The sequence below is a fragment of the Puntigrus tetrazona genome, chromosome 18 (assembly GCF_018831695.1).
Source record: "Puntigrus tetrazona isolate hp1 chromosome 18, ASM1883169v1, whole genome shotgun sequence".
Classification (NCBI taxonomy): Eukaryota; Metazoa; Chordata; class Actinopteri; order Cypriniformes; family Cyprinidae; genus Puntigrus; species Puntigrus tetrazona.
Genome location: NC_056716.1, coordinates 24,846,652 through 24,869,685, shown reverse-complemented (window position 1 = coordinate 24,869,685; position 23,034 = coordinate 24,846,652). Strand labels below are relative to the sequence as shown.

General features: G+C 35.8%; 1 protein-coding gene across 2 annotated transcripts in view; it reads left to right on the top strand.

The window, feature by feature from the left end:
* mgat4c (mgat4 family member C) overlaps positions 1-17,086 on the top strand; it is a 92,335-nt gene extending 75,249 nt beyond the window's left edge. For both annotated transcript variants that reach the window (XM_043263930.1, XM_043263929.1), the window contains 3 exons: positions 11,927-12,078; positions 12,885-13,032; positions 13,448-17,086. In XM_043263930.1, coding sequence (XP_043119865.1) covers positions 11,950-12,078; positions 12,885-13,032; positions 13,448-14,604 — 1,434 coding nt within the window. In that variant the 5' untranslated portion in view covers positions 11,927-11,949 and the 3' untranslated portion in view covers positions 14,605-17,086. The remainder of the gene's footprint in view (positions 1-11,926; positions 12,079-12,884; positions 13,033-13,447) is intronic.
* Positions 17,087-23,034: the final 5,948 nt, after the last annotated feature.

Sequence of the window (23,034 nt, the reverse complement as noted above, 5' to 3'; positions counted from 1 at the left end):
TCACTTCAACGTCTCTGCAATATGTGCATATCAAAGATTGATTTCAGTCATTAGTAGGAGCAAATTTAAAGACAAAGCAGACAAAATCACTAAGTCGGACTCTGAGAATACAAGGGGTGCAGTTTCTCCAAATCTTTTAAGGTTTAGAAACTGATCTAAATCTTGGATGACTTGAATGTTATTAGATTTCCAGTTTTGGAAGAACTAGAACTTTATGACTAGACTAGTGATTAATGAATGTACTGGGTTGTAATGGCCGTGACTTTTCATGTAAGGTTGTGCGGTGACAGTGTTCATTTTAAAAGTGTGAATGGGGAATTTAATTGTAAATGGCTGAACTGTTGTGTGGAAGTCAGAAAGTTATTCCACACAGCTACAAGCATAAATGTCAGTGAGCAGAGTTGTGCTCGTTAATTAAGGACTGATTGGGTTACAAATGGCTTAGAGCCTCATTTGACTCCATATGAACATCTCCCTAAGCAGGCATTACTGAAGTAGATAAGACTTATATTTCTACAGCAGTGGGAAAAAAATAAATTGCGGTTTGTTTCCTCCCAATTTTTCCAGTTAGTTTCGCTAAATGGCACAAATCAACAGTTTGTAACTCATACTGTATCGTTTTTAATTTCCTTGTATTTCCACAATTAAAATTCAATGAAATGAAAAACATCAGTGTAGTTCATTTAAATAAGTAATAGAGAAAATGTCATGTAAATAATGAAAAGTAATGGATTAGTATGAATAATTTTGGTAGGTCATATTTCAGATTTGAGGAGAATGAATACTTAATGAATGCCCACTGTGATGTGAAGATGTTTTCCTTACCAGTTCAGTTGGTTCAACAGGAAAAAAAGCTTTCCAAGCTAAGAAAGAACTATATACTAATAAAAGAAATCTGGACCTATCCGTTTCTGTCCAGATTCATGTTAATTTCATAATTAACTTTATGCTAATGACTTTAGAGATTATAGATTTTACTTGCAAGCAGCATAATACATAATGATGGTTATGCAATACAGAAAAAAATTATACTGGAATCCAACTGTGCATTCTTTATTGATTTGTGATTAGTTGGATTACATTCACAAACACAGTTCAGTTATTTATGAGAGTTGCACATACTGAAACGTTTGCATTGATTGGTGACATGCAGCATTCAGTGGTTCGACATTTCCAAATTTGTATTGTCGTCCATTTACTGACTGCATCTCAGTTATTGATTGTATTGGAAAACAACTTTGAAGAAGACTGCAGTATTATTATTACTATGGTGACGCTTTAGTATAAAGATTCTCATTATTAATTAGCATAACATATTAGCTGTTGTTCTGCGTGACCGTATTCTGCATCCCTAGTCCTTCCCAGTAACTAAACAATTACTTTACTAAATATTAATAAGCAGGAAATTAGGAGTTTGAGGCAAAAGTTAATAGTTTGGTAATGTTGGTGTGACCTACTACTATACAGTAATATTTCAATGTTGTAGTTAACATTTAGATTTTTCTTAGTGGAAGATTTATTCATATACAAGTAATGCAGCAATTATGACTGATAGCCGTATTTCTTGTCTACATATTTATTTGCTACCTTTGCTTTACAGCAGAGTTACACAATATAAGCTGTACATTATCCACAATACAATTCCATTTGTTTCATATTTTGTACTCAGAAGTTTATTGCATCTGTAAATGTCAGTTTAGTTTTCTTCGCATTAATGTTTTTGTATGAGAATGTTGGCTGCTTATTCAAGTCAAATTTATGCTGTGGACTTTTTATTGAAGGTTGTAAATTAAAAATTTCAAGTGGGTCCGCTTAGACCCGCCCTTTTGCAAACGAAGCATGCAAAAGCAGAAACAGCATTGTTGAGCCCCTTTAGAGCATTTCTCTTGACTTTGATGCACAGTATCTTTTGTAAGTAGATAAACAATGAACTGTCCATCATTTCAGAGAAAGAGACAGAGAGCAAGGAACAGTCTCTGTTGCGAATGCTATAGCATTGGATTTTCTTTCGCACAAAAATGTGCTGAGAGGAGATAGTGCTTTCTCATGTTATCTGCTACTGGACGCACACCCCACAGCCATTTTCCCATTTCTCACTTGTGACCCAGCGGTCACCTTGGCTTTTTACAGAGCTTTTAGGAAAGAGTGCTGTCCCACCATTCCTCTCTCATAAATGGAGAGGGAGGGAAGTTTTGCACAATGGTATGGCTTTCACAGTCATTCTCCCTATAGAGTCAATGGAATAAGCACCCTGCGATGTCAAAATGTATCTGCCTGAAAAAAAAAGGCAAAAAGAAAGCATGTAATCACCTGAAGTTTGAACGATAACTTATGTTGGAATATATTTTTTTATTTACCACTACCATCATCAGGATTGTTTTCTGAGGAGGGAATGAATCAGTGGCTCCTCAAAAAAAGAGGGAAAAAAGTGTTTATTACAGTTGTATTCATTTTTATAAATATTAGAAAATATAAGATTAATGTTTTTTTAAAAGTAAAGGTGTTTTTTTGGGGTTGTTTTTGGTGATCTGTAATTTATAAGCCTCTACACAGGTGAACCTTTTTTGTCTGGGAAACATTGCTAATGTGGGCTCACGCTCACCTTAATATTGTCCAAAATTGACATAAGCAGAGGATGTTTCAAAGACAAACACCGACTTTTATGTGTCCCCTGTGTCCATTATGTTTTCACTGGAGTGCTAAAGTGTAGCATGGTTGTAATGTGGGTACATTCGTGCAACAAATCAGTCTGCATGGATCAAAAAGGTGGAAATAGGTACAATCTTCACTTTAGTTCACATCTGAGTTAAAATGAACTTGAAATTACATGAAATGATGATCTATGATTACGCTGGTTTTCAGCAAGCACTTAGTGAAATTAAAGGTTTGTCTCTGTCTCTGTGGCCTTAATGGAAGCTGTGGTGTTTCCTGAGGATTTGTTGTCTAATGGTCCAAAAAGAAGGTGACCTTTAATATTAATAAGCATGCAAACATTGCACTGAAATTGGAACATGAATTTATACCAGACACTTTTATTTTAGGTTCTCTTAGCTAGTTTCATACAGTATTAGCATGCATAAAACTACAATATTAGCCATTTATTAGTATTAATTAACCACATGTTAATGCCTTATTCTACGTGACCTTATTGTACATCCCTAATCCTACCCATTACCTAAACTTATCAACTTCCTATTGATAAACCGCAAATTAGGAATTTATTGAAGTAAAAGTCATAGTTAATAGTGAATAAGTGTACCCTATTTTAAGGTGTTACCTATACTTCCCTTATCAGAAATGCCACATACATACTCTATTTAGTGGCCGTTATATTTGAAAGGATATTGAAAAGGAAAACCAATGAGCAGTTTTGTTTGAGTGTGCTTGAGGAAAATGGAAGCGAAGTGTGGAAAAGAAGACCAGGAAGAAAGTGGAAGCGAGTAAAAGAAGATGATAATATTGAACAAAAGAATGAGAAAGACTGTACGGTGTATTTGTGCTTCTTATAGTGGAAACGGGGGAAGTCATATCGCTGAGGTCCATCTCCAGAGCTCCCCTTTGAGGTTTGGGTTGGTGCTATAATCTGGGTCAAAGTGCTAACTGCTAAGAGGCGCCTGTGAGAGGCTCGCTCGCACATGAATCATTTCTCATGCCTCTCTTCCTCATTACACTCTCTGCTGATAGAATTTCAAAGGCCTCCGTGTCTCTGACTGACCTTAAAGGTAAAACTCTGCCTCACGGCAATGACAGAGACTCGCTCAACAGGCTAACCTTGTAAGATGCGCCACATAACTAAAGGCACAGAGAGGTAGAGATTTGAGTAAGCATTAGTCACTCATATTAAGCAAGAAGCCACACTGTGATTTTAAAAATGTGTGAATGTCAGACTACGTAGACCAGAACGGTTTGCACATATTGTGAGGTCAGTGGCTCAGTTCCAAAAACTACAGCATCACAGATACGCTCACATGCAAAGGCTGTTTATTAAGCATAATTACACTGCCATATTTACCTTATTTTTTAATGTGGAAGTAAGCTGTTTCCTGTAAAGGTGTGAAACTTATGAATCATTGGCCACCGTAGGTGAATAACTGTTTATGATTACAACAATATGTTAAAATTGTATAGTAAATACCAGTTTGCAATATCAAGAACATACAGTACAGCTACAGAAGACAACCTTGTATTAAATTTATGAATTTACTATTTGAAGAAACAATTTACCCAAAAATTACAATTCTCACCCTTGGGCCATTCAAGATTTAATCCACGTGACTTTAATCCATCTATTCATTTCTCGTTAAGTGAAATTCTATGTATTTGTTAGTGATGTAAGGCTACCTTTTGACAGAGATGATGAGGAAAAAAGCTCATTAGTGTCCTGAGTGATGCATTTTCAGAAAATGTTCTTTTTTGGATGAACTATTAATGTAATACTAAAGGGAGTCAATATAAATGTATATGAACACAAATTATGCACCATAACAAGATATGTGTGCTTAACAAGTGATATTTGTGCTTAATTAACTTTTATGTTTGAGTTGTTTTTGGGTTAATAATAGAAGTTAAATCTGTGACACTTTAATATAGGGACCAGTTCTCACTATTAACTAGTTGCTTATTATCATACCTATTATTAACACATTGATTGTTTATTAGCACATATAAAGCACAATTCTGGACTACCATATTCTGCATCCCTAATCATACCCAATACCTTGCCCTAACAACTTCCTTCTGACAAACTAAGCAGCAAATTAGTTTATGATGACAGAAGTCATAGTTAATAGTTTAAGGACCTTAAAATAAAGTGTGTAATTTGTAAATCCTTACAAATTTATTGATTTATAGATTCATTCATGCATTTATGTCTTGAAGAAGTTATTTTTGTTCTTTTAGGATCAAAAAGCTTGGAATGCAATAGGAATAAAAAGCATAATTCATGCAATCTCTTCCATTTGCTAGCATGCTCAGTTCTTGCTCATGTTTGGGTCCTTTATTGTTACAATTAAGGAAACCGGCGTGTGTAAACCATTATAGAATTTGCTTTGTATTCAGCATCAATCCAGCTCTTCACACAGCTTCCAACCTGAAGCTAAGCCACCTGTGCAGCTGGTGCCTGCTGCAGCCTGGACTGTGCCCAAATCCAAGCGGGGGGCTGGATTTATTCATACATCAAAACAGAGAGACATTCGGCAGATCCTCACAGCAAAGCACCACCACCAATACTTCTGTGCAGGAGAGTCACTAAAAATAGGCTTTCACCAAGACTTGGGATGGGGATATAAACAAACATATTCTTTTATCTCACAGAAAGGTTTAAGTACGAAACTTCATGCAACACTGAGAGATGTCATATGCTTTAGAGGAAAGTTTGAGACCTGGGTGTGAGGAAAGAGATCCTTCTATGTGCTGCTATCACGTTCTAGACAACAAGTGTCCGCACTGTGTTTACATATTGTCACTTACCCAGAAACAGAAATCCTACCTCAGCTTTCCCAGTCTGCTGCAAAGGAACAAACAAGAATTATTTTGACTAAGAAGGGTTTAGTGAAAACTATGACTTGATATTTCTTGTCTACTTGAAAGAAAAGGGGGAAAATGTGTATGTGGGCGGCTCTGTGTGTGTTTTTTGTCTCTGACAGCGTCAGCAATAGTTGAACAATGTTTTTCATGTGTTTTAGTGAAGATTCTGCAGTTACAAGCTTGCAAACTCTCCAGAGAACATCTTATGCTTTAAGAATGTTTTGATGAGCAAAACCGATGTCAGGAGGTGCCATTTCAGCAGACACTTACAAACGCTGGCAGGCAGACTATTGAAAGATGTGCTGTGTTAGTGCTACATAATAAAAGTATGCTGACATACTGCTCAATTTGTATATCAGCATTTAGGTTTTGTTAATTAACAGTTTTTTATTTTATCATTTATTTATTTTTTTATTTTTTGCTTTTCGTTAACAGATGTTTTTCGTTTCAAAGCAAGCAGATTGCACTAAAGTTCACTTGGTTACATTTAGAGTTTGGTTTAAACCGCGTAGGTAAAACTAATTTGCCTTGTAATGGAAAACATGATGAAATATTCAGAGTTTGGATTAAATTACTTAGCAAGTTATCTATATTCATGAGCAGAACTGCAAAATAGTGAGTATTAGTCTTTTTAAAATATTTAAATAGGCGGAAAATCACATTATTATTAAGTATTTTTTGTAATTGTTGTAATATTTATATGCATAACATTTATACATTATTAGAAAAATATATATGTTGCATTGTAATTATCTGTTATATGCATGTGTGTATGTATGATTACTAATGATTATATTATGATATAAATGAAATCAAAATATAGATTAACCATATGTAGGTCAGTTTACAAATTTTGGACTAATATTATATTATGCTCTGGATTCTTTTGTATGTTTAGTTATCCTAATTTTAATAATAAGGGGTTAATAATAAGCTGTATAGAATCGAATTATAGCTTTTAATTGCTTTATTGATTATTTTCAGCTGCTAATAATTGCCACTGTTTAGTCAGTAATCAATACAGTAGTTGTTTAATCTTGTCATTATACTTTACTATTACTCTATTCTCATATTCGATGCTGTTCAGTGCTTTTACACAATCTGTATTGTTAAAAGTGTTATATAAATAAAGGTGATTAAAGTACCCTGGGCAGTTGCAAATCATTAATCAATGCTTTCCTATGAGCATAGTTAATAACATTAGTCATAAATCATAACCCTTTATTTTCTACAACTAGGAACATGAGGAACCAGGCTTTTTTTTTCCTCAAGGGTTTTGATTGCACGTTTTCCACAGAGATCTATGATCCTTCACATAATTGTATTTTTTTATTTTTTTATTTTGTAAACAAGCCTAAGGCCAAATTTCGGTAAACAAGGCTGCAATACACACAAATTGATTAACACAAAGAAATTCATTTAATTAACAAAAGTTCATTCACAGAACTGAGGCTCACAGTGTTCATCTAGAGGCGGTGTTTCTTATCGTCTGAAGCCGGTACTCTTTTTCTGCTTTTCAGCCCTTTTGTTGAAGAGAAAAATCTATTTAAGTGGCTGAAGCTCTGACACAAAGCAAGAGCAGAAAGCTGTAGAATCTGCTAGCTTAATTGATTATTTGCGCAGAGCTGTATATCAGCGAGGTGCAGCATACCCTTGGGAAATAATGTAAAACAGATAACAAGATCAAATGTGGAAGAATTGCTTTCTACTGCCAGCTTTATTAATCTGTTTCTCTCTTAGTCAAAATGGCTTTTTTTTCCCTCTCCTCTATGCAGGTTTTCGCATTAAGTCAAGGTACGCCTCTGCGTCCCAAGTAGCATAAAAGCTACAGCTGAGGGAGGTTTTATGAAGCTGTTTTGATTTTAAAAAAAATATGGGTGGCTCATGATTTCAGCATTAGCTTAGCATTGGAGCTGTGTGTGGCAGGGAAATTGAAAGGGTTTAGCTGCGTTTTGGCTTGCTTTTTAAGAATTAGAATTGGAATTATTCAGTGACAAGATGCTTTAGAGACTTAATTTACTTTAAAACTGAGCTGTAAGGACATTTGGGGACTCAAACGTGCTTGTATTTTTGCCTTGAAGGATCAGGCTCATGGAAAATACACAACACTCGCTTGCTCGCTTGCTTGCAGATTTGCACCAGTGAAACAGCCACAATACCCTTGTGTACATGGCCTTGTAGGTTCACTCTTTACAGTCGAGATGCAGCGAGTGTTTGTATTAAATCCAAATCAAACCAAGTGCTCTCTAATTCCACATTCTCTCATAGTGCATTTACATAATAAAAATTGCATAGCAGTCTCACAATCTACTAGACATCCTTCCTCAAACATCTCTCTAAGCCATTTCCAACTCTGTAAACTGATTTGTTTTTCTTATTCATGGGGTCTTGCGGCACATCAGACATGACTGTAATTGCCTTCCTCTCACCAGGGAGCTTCTTGTTTCTCATTCTGAAGTTTATTCTCTATTTCATGTCACCAAGGCAAAGAGAGAGATGGCACCCTGGGAGAAATGACACTCCCTCCGTCACCAAGAGGAGAGTGAAAAGATAAGAACGGTGGATAAATATCTGCAAATGCGAAGCCCGAAATGATTCCAGCACAATGCTCTCGCTTTAAAATGAATGGGTGTTTATAAGTACTCTTCCTGTGAGTTTGAGAAAACTGTGGCAGTTCGCATTAGCGAACGCAGCGAAATGCACAAACAAGCTGATGTTAGTCAGAGGGACCATCTGGATTGCCTGTGTTTTTATGAAATCAACTCTTTGGATTACTCCACTCGTTTTCTAATTGAGCTGCTTTCGTTTAGCACGCCGGTGCCAATCTAAATGGCCAGTTTATATTGACTGCTAAAAGGGCTGCTCACCCCGGGAGGTGATGATCTACAGAGCGGCAGGAAGTGGGAATGAACCTCAGGTTATTTACGTCAGCACTCCCTCAAATGAAGCCTCGGCAAAAGCGCGATCCTTGGCAGCTGTATGCAGCTCTGCGTCTGCCTGTAATTTCAACTCTTCCAGAATCAGACCCTGTCAGGTGTAATTACGCAACAGATGAAGGTACCAGGCTGGTGGTTTTCCCTTTTACAAACTAAATATGCAGGCTTTAGTCTGGGAAGAAATGCAGTCATTATTAAATCTTTGTTTTTCTACCGTTTTTTGAGGAGTTTTAGGTTACTGAGCTCAGAATTGATTTTTTTGTGTTTGTCAACAAGCTCCGCTCTCTGCATCCATGAAAGGAGGAGGGATAATGTCAGCTCAGCTTAATACATTTCTAATGGATGTTTTATTTTCAGCCTGAGGGTGCGTCTGAAGTGTTTGGACACTTGGAGATTTGAGGGGGTGGAAGAATACCTGGGAAATGCAGCCAGTTTTGCAACAAGATATTTGGAAACATTCATAATACCATTTTAACTGTCTGGTCAGTTCAAGAAAGCATTTTCATTGAATTTTCTTGCTTGCTTTTTATATGAGCTCGCTTTTTTCATCATCTGAGGCTTTAAATGGTTGTGCAAGGTATGCTGATGAAATTAGGAATAATTCACCAAAATGAAATTATTTTGTCATCATTTACCCTAATGTTGTTTTACAATCTGTAAGACTTTCTTTATTTTGTGGAACACAGAAGAAGATTTTGAATAAAGGCTGTTTTGTTTTTGAATGAAAGTCAGTGGGCTCTACAGTTGCTTAGACCCAACATTCCTCAAAATATCTTCATTTGTGTTCTGCAGAAGAAGAAAAAAAGACATGGGGGTGAGTAAATGATGACATAATTTTCTTTCTTTTTCATATATCATTTTATTTCACCTCTTGCTACTAAAAACGCAGCCTCGCTGTGTTTTAGCATTCATATCACCATCCATAATAACAACAAAAAACTTTAATTAAAATCTGAAATTTCGCATGTGATGTTATGCAAATCCATCGGTGGTCTGTTAGGGGTCTGCTCTGGTTCTCCTCACTTCACCGCCAGTGGAGGATGAAGCAGGTTTTCAGGCTGAATCAATCCAACATTGCTAATACACTGCATTAACATTACATGAATCCACCTGCATGTATCAAAATGCAAAATGGTTTGAACTGGAAAATTTAAAAGCCATCCACTTGTGTAATTAAATGCCCAAGAAAATGAAACGTGCTATCAGTTCTATTATAGTAAGTGCATTGGTATTTGCATTGGTAGTATTTGTACAACAAATGACAAGAATGCTGTGTGTTGTTGTGTACAAATGCAAAGCATTTTCTTGTCTTAATGAAATGTTTCTTTGACAAGAATGTGATTAGCCTATGAAATATGTTTAGAAAATGCATTAAAAAGATATGATGCTACCATTATTTTTCAATATTGTAAATGGAATGTTTATGAAAGAAGCTGCATGTTTATCTGTCAAAATACAGTGGATTGTATATTGTTACTATTTAAATTAACTGTTTTTATTGGAATATATTTTAAAGCGTAATTTATCCTTGTGATACAAAGCTGAATTTTCAGCAGTGATTACTCAACTTGTTCCCACAGAAAATAATTATAATATTGTGATTTGCTGTTCAAGAACTGTCTATTAAACGTCACTTTTGATCAATTGAATACTGTATTTATTATAAGTGTTAATTTCTTTAAAAAAAGACTCCAAAGCCAAAAAGGTATAATGTATAGAACCACATGTGTGTTTTCTCAATGTGCGTGGTCACAGCTTTTTAAGTGCAAGCAAGAGCTCACAGAATATGGGTTTGACAATCCCCAGTTGAAACAGGTTGGCGGTGGGCAGAATCGATACGCATCTGGTCATAGAATCGGCTGTAAAGTTATTTCGTATACCATTAGTGGTCTAAGGTGCTTAGCAGGAGCCATCAAAAAGGCTGATACATGCAAGCCTTCCAAAACACTTGCGTCCTTTTTTCTATTCTTGGATTACTCTGTGTAATTTGAGGTCAGATATAAAAGAACGCCTGGGGCCTATTTTATGCACATAGCTGAAATGGGTTTTTTTTCTTCTGTTTCAAAGGCAGTCATTCCGACTATGTTTCATCAGATGAAGATGGTTGAAATTGAAATGCCATTTTGCAGCATTGCTTCTTAAGAACCATACTTTGTACTTGATGCACAGACCTCAAAAAGGACAAAACAAAAGGACTTAAAGGCCCTGAGTACATGCTTTGCTAATGCCTGGTGAGCAAGGTCGGGATATTAACCTCGCAGCGTGTTCTTCAGCTGAAGTCTGTATTATACCTACATCGTTGTCGGGTTAATTACTGGGCTTAGAGGCACACAAGCCTGCTGCTTATTTTTAGTGTGACCTTATAGTGAATGCCCTGTCTTATATACAAAAAGAAGTGCTTCTCTGATTGCTTCACAGCCAGAAATTGGTGGCAGTTTTTCCTGAATAATAAAGACATGATCATTTTAGTGAGCTGAACTGTAGAGTTTTTTACAGAAATATTTTTGTTTAAAAAGACGTGGATTTAGCCAGGAAACTATACTTAAAAACTATACTTCTATCAGGGTTATGCAAATTCAGAATTGAAAAACTGTCTCATATTCAGTTCAACCGTGAATTTGAATTGGCCACACACCACAGGAAGCTGAATTGGAATGACAGGAAGAGGAGCTTACTGAATTGCAAATCAACACAGCATTCTGAGAAATGCCTGGTCCACAAAACATTTATAAAATATGATAAGCTGTCAGTCATCCAATCTGTCTGTCTACAAGGTTTTTTGAAATCTTTTAAAACTTCCAAGTTTATCAAGCCTGTGCTTTCCATTTCACTTTGTTTTTCTGTTTAAACAAACAAATAAATAAGTTTTTTGTATGAATTCCATTGAATATGTTTATTTTAATGTGTCTTGATCTCTGAATTTCATTTCATTTTAATTTTACTTTCTTATATTCGTCTTTTCATTATGTTTCATACCTTAGCTGAAATTCAATTAAAACTGAGGAATTTAACTGGAATTACACTTTAGCATAGATAACACTTGTTAACTGCCAACTATGGCTTTTCCCTCAATAAATTCTTAATTATTCTTATTCCGCTTATTAATAGTTAGTAAGGTAGTTGTTAAGTTTAGGTACTGGGTTTGATTAGGAATGTAGAACAAGGTCATGTAGAATAAGCTGCTTAAATAACACTAATAAATGACTAATATTGTAGCAACTGATAGGTGTAACCACAAAATAAAGTGTTACCGCATTTTGAAATTCATTGTCAGTGCACAGTCCTAATTTAACTATTGATTGATTTGTTATTTACTTGTTTACTTTATACATTATGAGATGTTAATGACTGTCCAGCTCCAAAAAGCACAATAAAATGACTATATATATCTATTTATCTATGAAATGTAGCATATTATTGATAAATCTTGATGTAGTATTTTGTATTTCTTTGTTTTCTGTCAGATCACACCGGCAGTGTTTTCATCATGAGACTGGTGTTGAAGTATCTGGACAAGATGAGGTGCTTCCGGAAACGTTCCACCATTCCTTTTCTGGTGGCTCTCATTACCTTCCTGCTCTTCATAAACCTCTACATCGAGGATGGCTATGTGCTGGTGAGTTTGTTTACCTGTTGAAATCCAGCAGGTAAATTACAGAGGTCAATTTATTTACAACATCAGTGGAGCAGATAACAAGACAATAGTGGGCTTCACAACAACTTGACTACTGTTGTTGCATGTGATTTAGCATTAATTATCACTGTGCTGAAAAGTTATTTTGTTTATATGCTTTAATTACCAAATGTTGCGTGTAAGACTGCTGGTGCTGTGTTGTGCATGTATAATTATCAGAGCTCACGCTGCAGCCTATTTAAAATTTCATGATGTAGAGGCAGTCCAAATGCAAGAGACATATTTATTATTCATGAGGCCAACTTTATGATCAAAACTTTGTGATCATAACATGTCGCGTGTGTTTGTCTGTTGAATTATTCAAAGGTTGTACCCATTTTGACTAAGTCACTTTTCTAAATAACCCCCATTTAATTGAAATACTAACACCGTCACAGCCAGCAAAAAAAAAAAAAAAAAAAACATAAGCGCGAACAGTTCACGTCTGCTAAAAGACATTGAAGTTTAGCAACGATGCCATCATTTAATACAAGATCATTTATTTAAAAAGTTGAGTGAGTAATATTGTGTGTACAATTAATTATTCAAAGGCCATCATTTACATTTAATGAGATTATACAAGAGTGTGCAAGAATATTGCCAAATCTAAAAATAATGACCTGCAGCACTTACACTGAAAGATGCAAAAGGAGTCTTAGGATTTCATGTCCATATATTCTGGAGACTCTTTCTAGCTCTAGGAATGCTGTGACAAACTTTGACTTACTTTTGTCTGTCTTGTGCTTCAGGAGGAAGACAAACGCCAATTACGAGAAACCTCAATGCATCCTCTGAACTCAGAGCGATATGTTCATACTTTTAAAGATATCACCAATTTTTCTGGAACAATCAATGTGACTTATCGGTACCTCGCTGGAACACCTTTGCCTCGAAAGAGTAAGACTGCTTTTCTTTGTACACATTAGTATTATCGGTACACACTTGGTTTAAAAAAAATTCTAAACAAATAAGTTAAATAATTATGTACAATATGCAAAACTGCACAACTTTATTATTTATGATCTAGCATTTTGAGTTATTTTATTATTCATTTGTGCATGCATAGGCACACACTCATATACCCCTATTCATACGGAAGCCAAAGAAAGAATTAATGCACAAATCAAAATGCTATGCTGTATGCTATTATAAATTAGGCCCCACTTGTCTAGATTAATTTGTTTAAAAATGCTTCTTAATTGTCAAAAAAAGTAAACAGCAACTTCTGAACATTAATAAAATTGGATCAGTTTACTTTCTAAACAAAATGAATACTTTTTATAATTTACGCTGTTTTTTCGTGTTCTTGCAGAGTATCTCACTATTGGATTGTCATCTGTAAAAAGAAAACGAGGAAACTACTTGCTGGAAACCATCAAGTCTATTTTTGATCAGTCAAGTTACGAGGAGCTCAAAGAAATCATTGTGGTTGTCCACTTGGCAGACTTTGACCTGGCATGGTGTGAGAGCCTAGTTCAGGAAATCTCCAGAAAGTTCGGCCATCATATCATTGCAGGACGTCTTCTAGTTATCCATGCACCCGAGGAGTACTACCCGTCCCTGGATGGGCTGAAGAGAAATTACAATGATCCAGAAGACAGAGTACGCTTCCGTTCCAAACAGAATGTAGATTACGCTTTCCTGCTTAACTTCTGCACCAACCTGTCAGACTTCTACATGATGTTGGAGGATGATGTGCGCTGTTCTCGAAACTTCCTCACTGCCCTGAAGAAAGTGGTGGCATCTAGAGAGGGATCATATTGGGTGATGCTGGAATTCTCCAAACTGGGCTACATAGGGAAGCTGTACCACTCACGAGACCTTCCCAGACTTGCCCATTTCCTGCTCATGTTCTATCAGGAGATGCCTTGCGATTGGCTTCTTATCCATTTCCGAGGCCTACTGGCCCAGAAGGATGCGATTCGTTTCAAGCCTTCCCTTTTCCAGCACATGGGCTACTATTCCTCCTATAAGGGGGCAGAAAACAAACTTAAGGATGATGACTTTGAGGAAGACTCCCTTGATATCCCAGACAACCCACCTGCCAGTTTGTATACAAACATAAATGTATTTGAGAGCTATGATGCTGCCAAAGCTTACAGTAGCGTGGATGAGTACTTCTGGGGCAAAGCTCCGTCCACTGGGGACTTTTATGTAATAGTGTTCAACAAGGCAACAAAAATCAGCAAAATCAAGATCATCACGGGAACAGATGATCGGCAGAATGATATTTTGCATCACGGAGCTCTGGAAGTGGGGGAGAAATTAGTAGGAACCAAAAAGGGAAGGCAGTGCTCCTCCTATATAACTTTAGGGGAGTTTAAAAATGGAAACATTGAGGTTCATGATGTGGACCACAAGATAGCGTTTGATATTGAGTGTGTTCGTATTGTGGTAACGGCAAGTCAGAAAGAATGGCTTATCATTAGAAGCATAAGCCTCTGGACTACACAAGGTGCCAGTCAATGAGAACTTTTTTGAACCGTAGCTAAAGGCACAAGTATCTGTTTATTTATCTATTTATTTATTTCTGCAATTCTAAATTATTTATTCACCTGAGAAATCTTTATTTATTCAAATCTATTCATTTATTCAGACTAATTTAAGATTTCACACATCTGCGGCATTTCAGCCAATTCTGACATCAACTATTTAGACAATTTTTTTTTAATATATAAAGACATTTAGAGTACATATTTGTGTACCCTCTTTTCCATTATTATTACATAATGTGTACTCCTCAGCAAAAAAAAAAAAAAAAAGCTCTGAGAAGCTACACTGTTTTGACTGTCCTTTGTCCAAGGTATACACTGTACAATAATGTAAGGTTTAGTTTTCATTTTGCCCTTTTAGATTCAACCCAGACCCATTTATGTGTAAAATTACATACATATATGTATGTATATATACACACACATGCAGATTTTTGCTTGAAGCAGAGGTTTTGGTTTCTGTTTTGGTTTGTGCTTAAAAAGAAAAAAGAGAAGCATTTGCCAGTGAAGTTAGAAAAATAAACTTCATTACTTCAGTAAACTTCTAAATCAAAAAGTTCATGAAAAACAACTCTTAAAATCTTGCATAATTTTGCTTTAAGTAAATGTGTCCTGTTTTAAAAAATGTTTGTATACATACTAAGAAATTATTTTTCACAGTGTAGCTGTTTTCCATATTTTAACAGACAGACATTCTATTCTAAGTCATTGAAAAAGTTGCTTAAGCAGAATTGTAAGCACTTAATATTCGGGTTAAGTTGATATTTAATTAATTTTTTGTTTGTTTGTTTGTTTGCTCTTTTCTTCTATACCTCTAAATATTTGCTTATCCTGCTCTCCTTTCTGCCAACACAGGGTCAATATTGCCTTGAATATACAATGTATTGTGGCATGAATCTACTCAGCAACATTTCATACCATCTCCCCACTGAATGATAACAAAAAATGTTATTCAATCAACCTTGGGCCAAAAGGGTCTCTTTAGTGTAGTTCCGTTTTGTTTGTGCATTTCTTCAGAGGCATGGATTGGAACAGTGTGGCTATTCGCCCATCTTCTGAAGTGTTGTGATTGGACAGTACAGTGACAAATGAGGTAAACCTCCTTCCCCTTTTCAGTATTTTCCTCCTATCTTTTGCTCAGTGCAATTTTACCAGGGTAAATTGGATTTTGTTTGGCTCATTCCCCCATAAAATTACACCAGCAACAACCACCCTAGTGCAGACCGTTCTCGGAGCAAACCTCTGGCTGGTATTGTTCGCCGCTCCATTGAAATGCAGTTTTGTGTTTTTGTGTGAGTGTATGCACTATAGACCATATCTGTCACTACTTTACTCTTTGTTTACCCAAATGACTCTGTCACAAGATGTTTTGAAAGACATTAAAACTTGGTTTCGCAACCATCTAATTACTCCTTTAGACTGAACATGTCACATGAAAAATGCAATAATAAGACAACTGTTTACATGACTCTGTAATGTTGCAGAATGTGTTTATCGGCAGATTTTCTTTCTTTATTATAAGACAAGGCTTTTTTTCCATTGAAAACAACACATTTATCATGTTGTCATAATACTGCATACTTCAAACGTGTGTAGTAGTTATTTTAGTATCATAAAAATACTTTGCATGATCTTTGCAGTTGTCTTTAACAACACGTAAGATACAAAATTGACGTTGCATTAAGAGGTGCTTTGCACCGACATGTGTTAAAAGTTAACTTTGCCATAGTTATCAAGAAGCCATTACTAGCACTTTTTCTCAGGCTAGAAATGTGTTACATTGCTGTATACATTAATTTTCATCCCAGGTCAGAACTGAGTTCTTTCCTTGTCAGTTTATTTTAAGATTCAGTTTATTGGAAGTGAATACCTCTTGCCCAGTTGTATTTGTGAATGGTCTTTTGGATGCATTTCAGAGTTCTATGGCTATTTAATGTCACAGTATGTTTTTCAATAGTTTTGTAATGCTTTCTTGTGAGCAAAGCACAGGTCCTTTTTTCAAACAGCCAGCTAAATTTTAGGGCTGGCGGTGTAATAAAATGTTACAAATGAAAATATTGGAAGGTTTTGTCTTCCTAATAAAACAACTGACTAAATAATTGTTCATGCATGAGCTAAGAAAGAATGCCGCAGTGTTAGTACGCCTGTCGGTTTTAGGCTTTATGACTTGTTTTCAAGTGTCTACTCTGAACTTGACTGGCATTGTACTGTACTTGATTTGTAATTTTACTGTACTAAATCTACATTTACAGCAATGGACATCTCACATATTGTGCTGCATAGGTGAAGAGAATGTGTTATGATGTAGAGTTCTGTTGTATTTCTCCCACACTGTTTGTCACATGGTACTGTAACTATATTGTAAAATGACATATATTTTTTTACATTTATCATTAGAACTGTTTGCCTTGTATATTGTACCTAAATATACATTGACTCAAGTGCTGAGTTGACAAAAATGAATGCCATTTCATCATTGGAAATCCGGAGATTGTAAAGTAAAAACACTTTTGGGAAAACAAAATATTTTTTAGTAGAGGTCTAAATACTTTTGCATGCAGATGCACACATCTCTCCTGCAGTAAACTGTCTGGATGCATGGTATTAGCCAGCGTGGATCCACTTGAATATTCCCTGACTTATAAGTTCATAGGTCTGCTTTTGTTTGTATACAGGTGAAAACAAGTTCAAATAAGCCACCCTGTTCAAAAAATCCTCACTGCTGTGGAAATGAACACTAGCTTGTGTGATAAAATATATAAAGTAATTTTAGAGTCTTGAAATGATCACAGATGTCAGATTCTATCAAACCGTGGCCCAAAGCAGTAGCTGGCTCATGCATTATTTATTTGTTTATTCATATGCTTTGTGTCATGTTAATACATTCATAATGAATTTACAGTGCTTAGGCTATTTGGCTACTCTAGTATATTACTTCAACTTAGAGTATTTTGTAGAAACAAACAATATATGATTTTCTTTTAAAATGATTCTGGTTGTTGCACGAGTTAAAAAAAGAAGGGCAAACATCATCGTATATAAATTATACAAACATTGACATAGTGAAACAAATGTTTCCTCAAGGCTGTGCAATTGCTGTGTTTTCCCTCAGAGTAAATCTTGGAAGTGTTCCTCTTATGATGAGTGTCAAGGATTTTGCAACACAATTGCTGATAAATTTTAGATTGTTTTTTTGATAAAATCATTAACCAGTGGATTGCAGAAACTGGTTTGTAGGTCTTTCGGGGGAGCGATGAAAAAAAGCTACAGTAAGTTAAAATAATATAATGCGACTAACATTGTAATTGTGCATGGATAACCTGTCACCTTTTTAAAAGCTATACTTGTAGTAGCATTTTTACTATGATACTATGAAGTAAAATCTCAGTAAACTACTTTTTTTTTAGGTATACTCATAAGTTTTCATTAAGTGATGTTACATCATACCTTAACTATATTACTATGTCCTTATTTAGGTATTAATTTGTGCATATTTTGTTATATTTTATTCTAGCTTCAGACATTAATTTTTTAAACACTTGACAGTCATTATTACCTCTTTATTGGTTAGACATTTTCTTCCATAACAGTTTTTGATTCTAAAGTTTTAATTCCGTTACAGTTTTGATTCTAAAGATCATGTTAGGTTAAATGTGGAAGCGTCTGTTTTTTTAGGTTTCGTCTTCCACAGAAGATGTGTGATAGCACCCCCTTCCACAATCTAGTAGCACAAGAATAAGTGAAATATACTTAAATGTCATTTTAAGTACATTCCTTGGAAGTACATAAAGCCCATTTCTGAAAAGTACATAAAAAGAAGACTAATTTCAGTTCAAAAGAAGTATACTAATAGCATACTTAAACCATACTTTTTTGTAAGGAAAGTAATCCATTAAGTTTTTAAGGTAAACAATTAAGACTAAAAGCCCTAATGGAGCTGGACGAATTCACCAGAGCTCACATGACTGACAGGTATGTGCAGATTTTTTTAGATTTCATTATAAATTGCCTCTGCCCTGATTTGATTGTGCATGTTTTGATTTGCTTTCTTGTATTACTGTCAGTGGAAAATTTCACAAAAAGTACATTCAACCTACTTTCTTTCTCTTTAATGATACTGTATATATGTAAAAATTATAGATTTTGACAGTTCAATATGCAGTAAAACAAACTGATGCAACTGATGCAAACCAAAGTAAATTACCAAACTAAATTACAATGCTGGCATTGTTTATGTTACTACAAAGTGAATTATTAGACATGCTGTATGTTTCCTAATTAATAATGTTGGATATTATTAGGCCTCTGCAGTTCATATGTTTCCTAGCTGTCCCTGTTCTGCCTTATTGTTACATTTATTGTTGTTAACCCTGACCTTTTCATGGTTATAGTGATAAATTTCACTTTGTGTGCCTGTTTTTTAAATTGATTGACCGCATGATAGACTGTTCTGATTTTGTATTCAGTCTTGATGTCCAGTGTAAAATTTGGTTCTTGGAAGCAAGTTTAGTTGCACTTCATAGATAATGGTAGAAAGTCGTTCTTCTGCAGTAATTTGTTCTTTTATTTCCACCCGTCCACAAAACACTTGAAATAAATTTAAGGATCTCTGAAAAAGCGTAGGCTCTGTAAAATGCCAATCACTCTAATAAAAGCTACTGTGAATCACCTTACCAGCAAAGCCGGCTCTCAATAAGTAATGCACATTTCATAGAAATTTTAGCACTGTTATTGCTTTTATTTTACACAAAGGTTTTTGAAAGAAAAAATGAAAGCTAAACTGAAAATAGCTTTTGCAGCACTTAGCAAATTCCTTTCTTGTATAATAAAATTAATTTTGCCATGATAAATGATGGGTACAGTAGAAGAGACTCCAGGCAACTGTAACACACTCAATCACAAATAAATCAGAGTGATGAAACTAATTCAGCATATGTTTCTGCCTGAAAAAGGAGTGTTTTGTTTTGTTTTATGAGAATATTTTAGCAAAACACTAATGTATGAAAACATATTTGCTTAATAGTTTTTTTTTTTCAGAGTCGGCTTGTAAATTGCAACTTTGGTTTCTTGTATTACATTATAATCAAATCATTCTCTTTTTAAACCACTGTGCTGTTACATTTACCTTTGGAACATACAAATGTTTCTTATACCGCAAATTTGCAATAATCTGTGCTTTATGATGGATATTATTACAGTTGTCTTCCTAATCATTCATTTTTCCATACAACAGAGCAACCTTACAATATTTTGTACAGTTTGCAGGCATTGCAGTCGACGTATACTCATAGGTAACATTAACATGTACAGGAAGCGCTCATAATAATTATGTACGTCTCAACACCTGTATCTCAAAAGATCATTACATTCATTAAGCAAACACACATGCAGAGTGTACTAGAAAGACCTTTTTTATTGCAGACCCAGCGATTTCCACATTTTCAGCGCAGGTAGAGAAAAGGCCACAGCAGCACTGCCCTTCAAAGTGGAGTGGAACTAATGCTGAGGTGAGTCCATATGGCAGGCGAGATATGTGGGAAACCGTAGCTAATGTGCATTTTAAAAGGTGTCAGAATGGTCCAGAAAAACCAATATGCCATAATAACTCCTGGCCCCGCGCGGAGCATCACCCAATCGATTCAAGGTTTCCATGGCAGCCGGTCTGCGTAAATAAGGTAGCAAACCATACAATCAGATGATGTGCATCTGAGGCGGAGAGGCTTCTCTTATCCTATTCCCAAATGATCCGCCGTGCTCAGGATCTCTCACACCATCTGATTCCCAAGAAAAATCATTATGGATGTTAATACCTTCAGAGAGGCAGACAGAAGATAATAGGCAGGGAGTGGGAACCAATCGATTGTTTTTTACTCAAAAAGTTCAGCTGAGTTTCATATGAAAGTAATTCCACTTCGATCTGTCTCAAACTGCAAGCTGATTAAGCCCCAGAGCACTACAGTGAAACTATAGATTTATCAGAACCTCAATATTACACCGTTAATGTGACAGCATGGGGGTTGAATTTGCAACGAAAGGCATCTCTCCGGCAGAACTTTAGCCTGAAAGATAAATATATATCGCTTTAAGATAGAAATAATACCACAATTGCCTTAGGGACGTCTAAGCAGAAGAGCTAATAAAAGCTTTAAATAGTTGACCCCTTTAGGGATTATAAAAGCATGTACGTCACATCACCTAAACATTTGTGATTGAGCTATAAGGAGGACAGTAACTTTGCAAGGTTGTCAGCCATGGATAACCAAACGTTGCTGTGAAACTAAATGCATGGAAACATCACACAAACCCAAAATGTGTTACTGCGATTGCCTTAATACAAGTTTTAGCTGTTTAAAACCATGATTGACAACAAAAAGAGTGTTAAACAGTTTTGCCGCATTGAAAGCATTTCCAAGTAAAACGCCTGCAGTGCTTGAGGTTTATTCTTGGTTGCCAGCCAGGATTTTTTTCAAACATTACCCTTAGATAAAACTTTAAACGTGTGGAGGAAAAAAATATGTTCGAACGTGTGAATTATGTTTATTTTATTGAATTTTATTGAACCCAGCACCTCACATCTCTCCGGTGGCTTGGATTACCCCCAATCTGTGGATATTGAAGATATTTATTAGAATGGCAACCACATTACTAGCAATGAAACAAACACTATTGCATCCTAAAAATTAAATGTGCTAGCTATTAACTTTTATATAGCTTGTCTGTAAAATAATTCTCCACTTAACAGCTATTCTGTCCCTATAAGAGCAATCAAGGCATGACTGTAATTGTATTTGATCTGTTTTGTGGTGCAACATCCAAAAGCAACAAAGGAAGTTGCTGGCATGCATATGAGTTTTTGAATGGTTTAAGGGCCTAGTGATATGGATGTCAGAGAAAGATGTGATGAAGAGGATGGAAAAGAAAAGCATGAACAGATTGATGGGTAAACAAAGGGCCGTAAAAAGCTGTTCCCCAAGGAGCAGAGGAGCTCAAAACAGAGATGTGGGTGATGAATGGTTTGTAATAAGCCGGCGACTGTCTGACGGCCACTGATCTAAGGTCCCTTTGCGATTAGACGCTCTCACGCTCACGGGGAAGCTGCGATGACAAGGATGTGATCTGTGTGTTGATGTGTTTGGGGGCGGGTGTGTCATTGTGAAACAAACAGTCGCTGAGACAGAAGGGCCACGTTCCATCAAACCACCTCTGCACTACTGTTCGAAAGAACAAACATGTGCTACATAAACTTTAAAGAATGATAATAATATCTGGATCCTTTAAAGTAGCTGAAGTTGGCATAATATGAATATACACAAATGATTGTGAATTTAACCAACCAGATGCCAACTCCTGAAGTGCTTCCCATTTTGTTTGCCACAGAATAGCATCTGAGTCTAAAGGTGTAGTTAACCCCATAACTATTTTGTAATCATTTATCTCACAAAGAACAACCTATTATTTTTTCTGTGGAACTGAATTTTTCTTAGAAAGTACTGTACGTTCTTTTGCCTACCTGGTCTTATGGCATAAACATACCTTTGTGCACTTTTTGCGAGACACACAATACGTACCAACAAGTACATATCACTTCAGTTTCCAAAAGAAATTAACAATAGAGGCAGTAAAACTCTGACACCTTTTTAGTCCTTTTCACACAAATGTACAAATTTACATATCGATTAATAAAGGATAATTTTCACACAATTACTTGAACAATATTGTGCTATGGCTTCCAAACAATATTAAAATGCTGGGATATTTGAAAACTGATGCTTTTGAACAATAGCGTCACGCATATCTAGCTTCGTATCTGTGGGTTTTCACAGTTTTGTTCGGTAGCTCGCAGAGTGCAGAGACATACTTGAGAGGTGAGAAGCTCTGGGTCAAATCCCATGTAACTACGGTTTGACAAAACAGTTCAAATCTGTGTAAAAGGAAGCTGAAATGACATGGTTACATCAACAAATTTTTATCAGTTTTGCATTTGTTGAGACTATCGGGTAGGTTTAGGGCTGGATTTGGTGTAGGGAATTTTTCCAACATGATAGAGCATTAACTTTTAGCGACAATCCCAGATCCCAATCAGATATTTCAGTTCTGAAGTGATATTTCAGTGGACATTTCACTTTGAAACTACAGCAAAACGTGCACTACGGCACATAAAAACATTACACAAAAGTGCATAGGGGTACATATTTTTATGAGACCAGATTGTCTTGTTTGTCAGTTTGAACACGAGAACTATCCCTTTAAGAATTAGATGCAGCATTACATTTTTATGTATCACTGACCAAGCCCTGCAACAGAGCTGTGCCATTTTTACAGACAATCCTGAGTCAATTACAGCATGGATGCAAGTGGTTTAGATGAATCCAGAGGGGGGAGGATAAACCTGGAGTAAAACAAGACC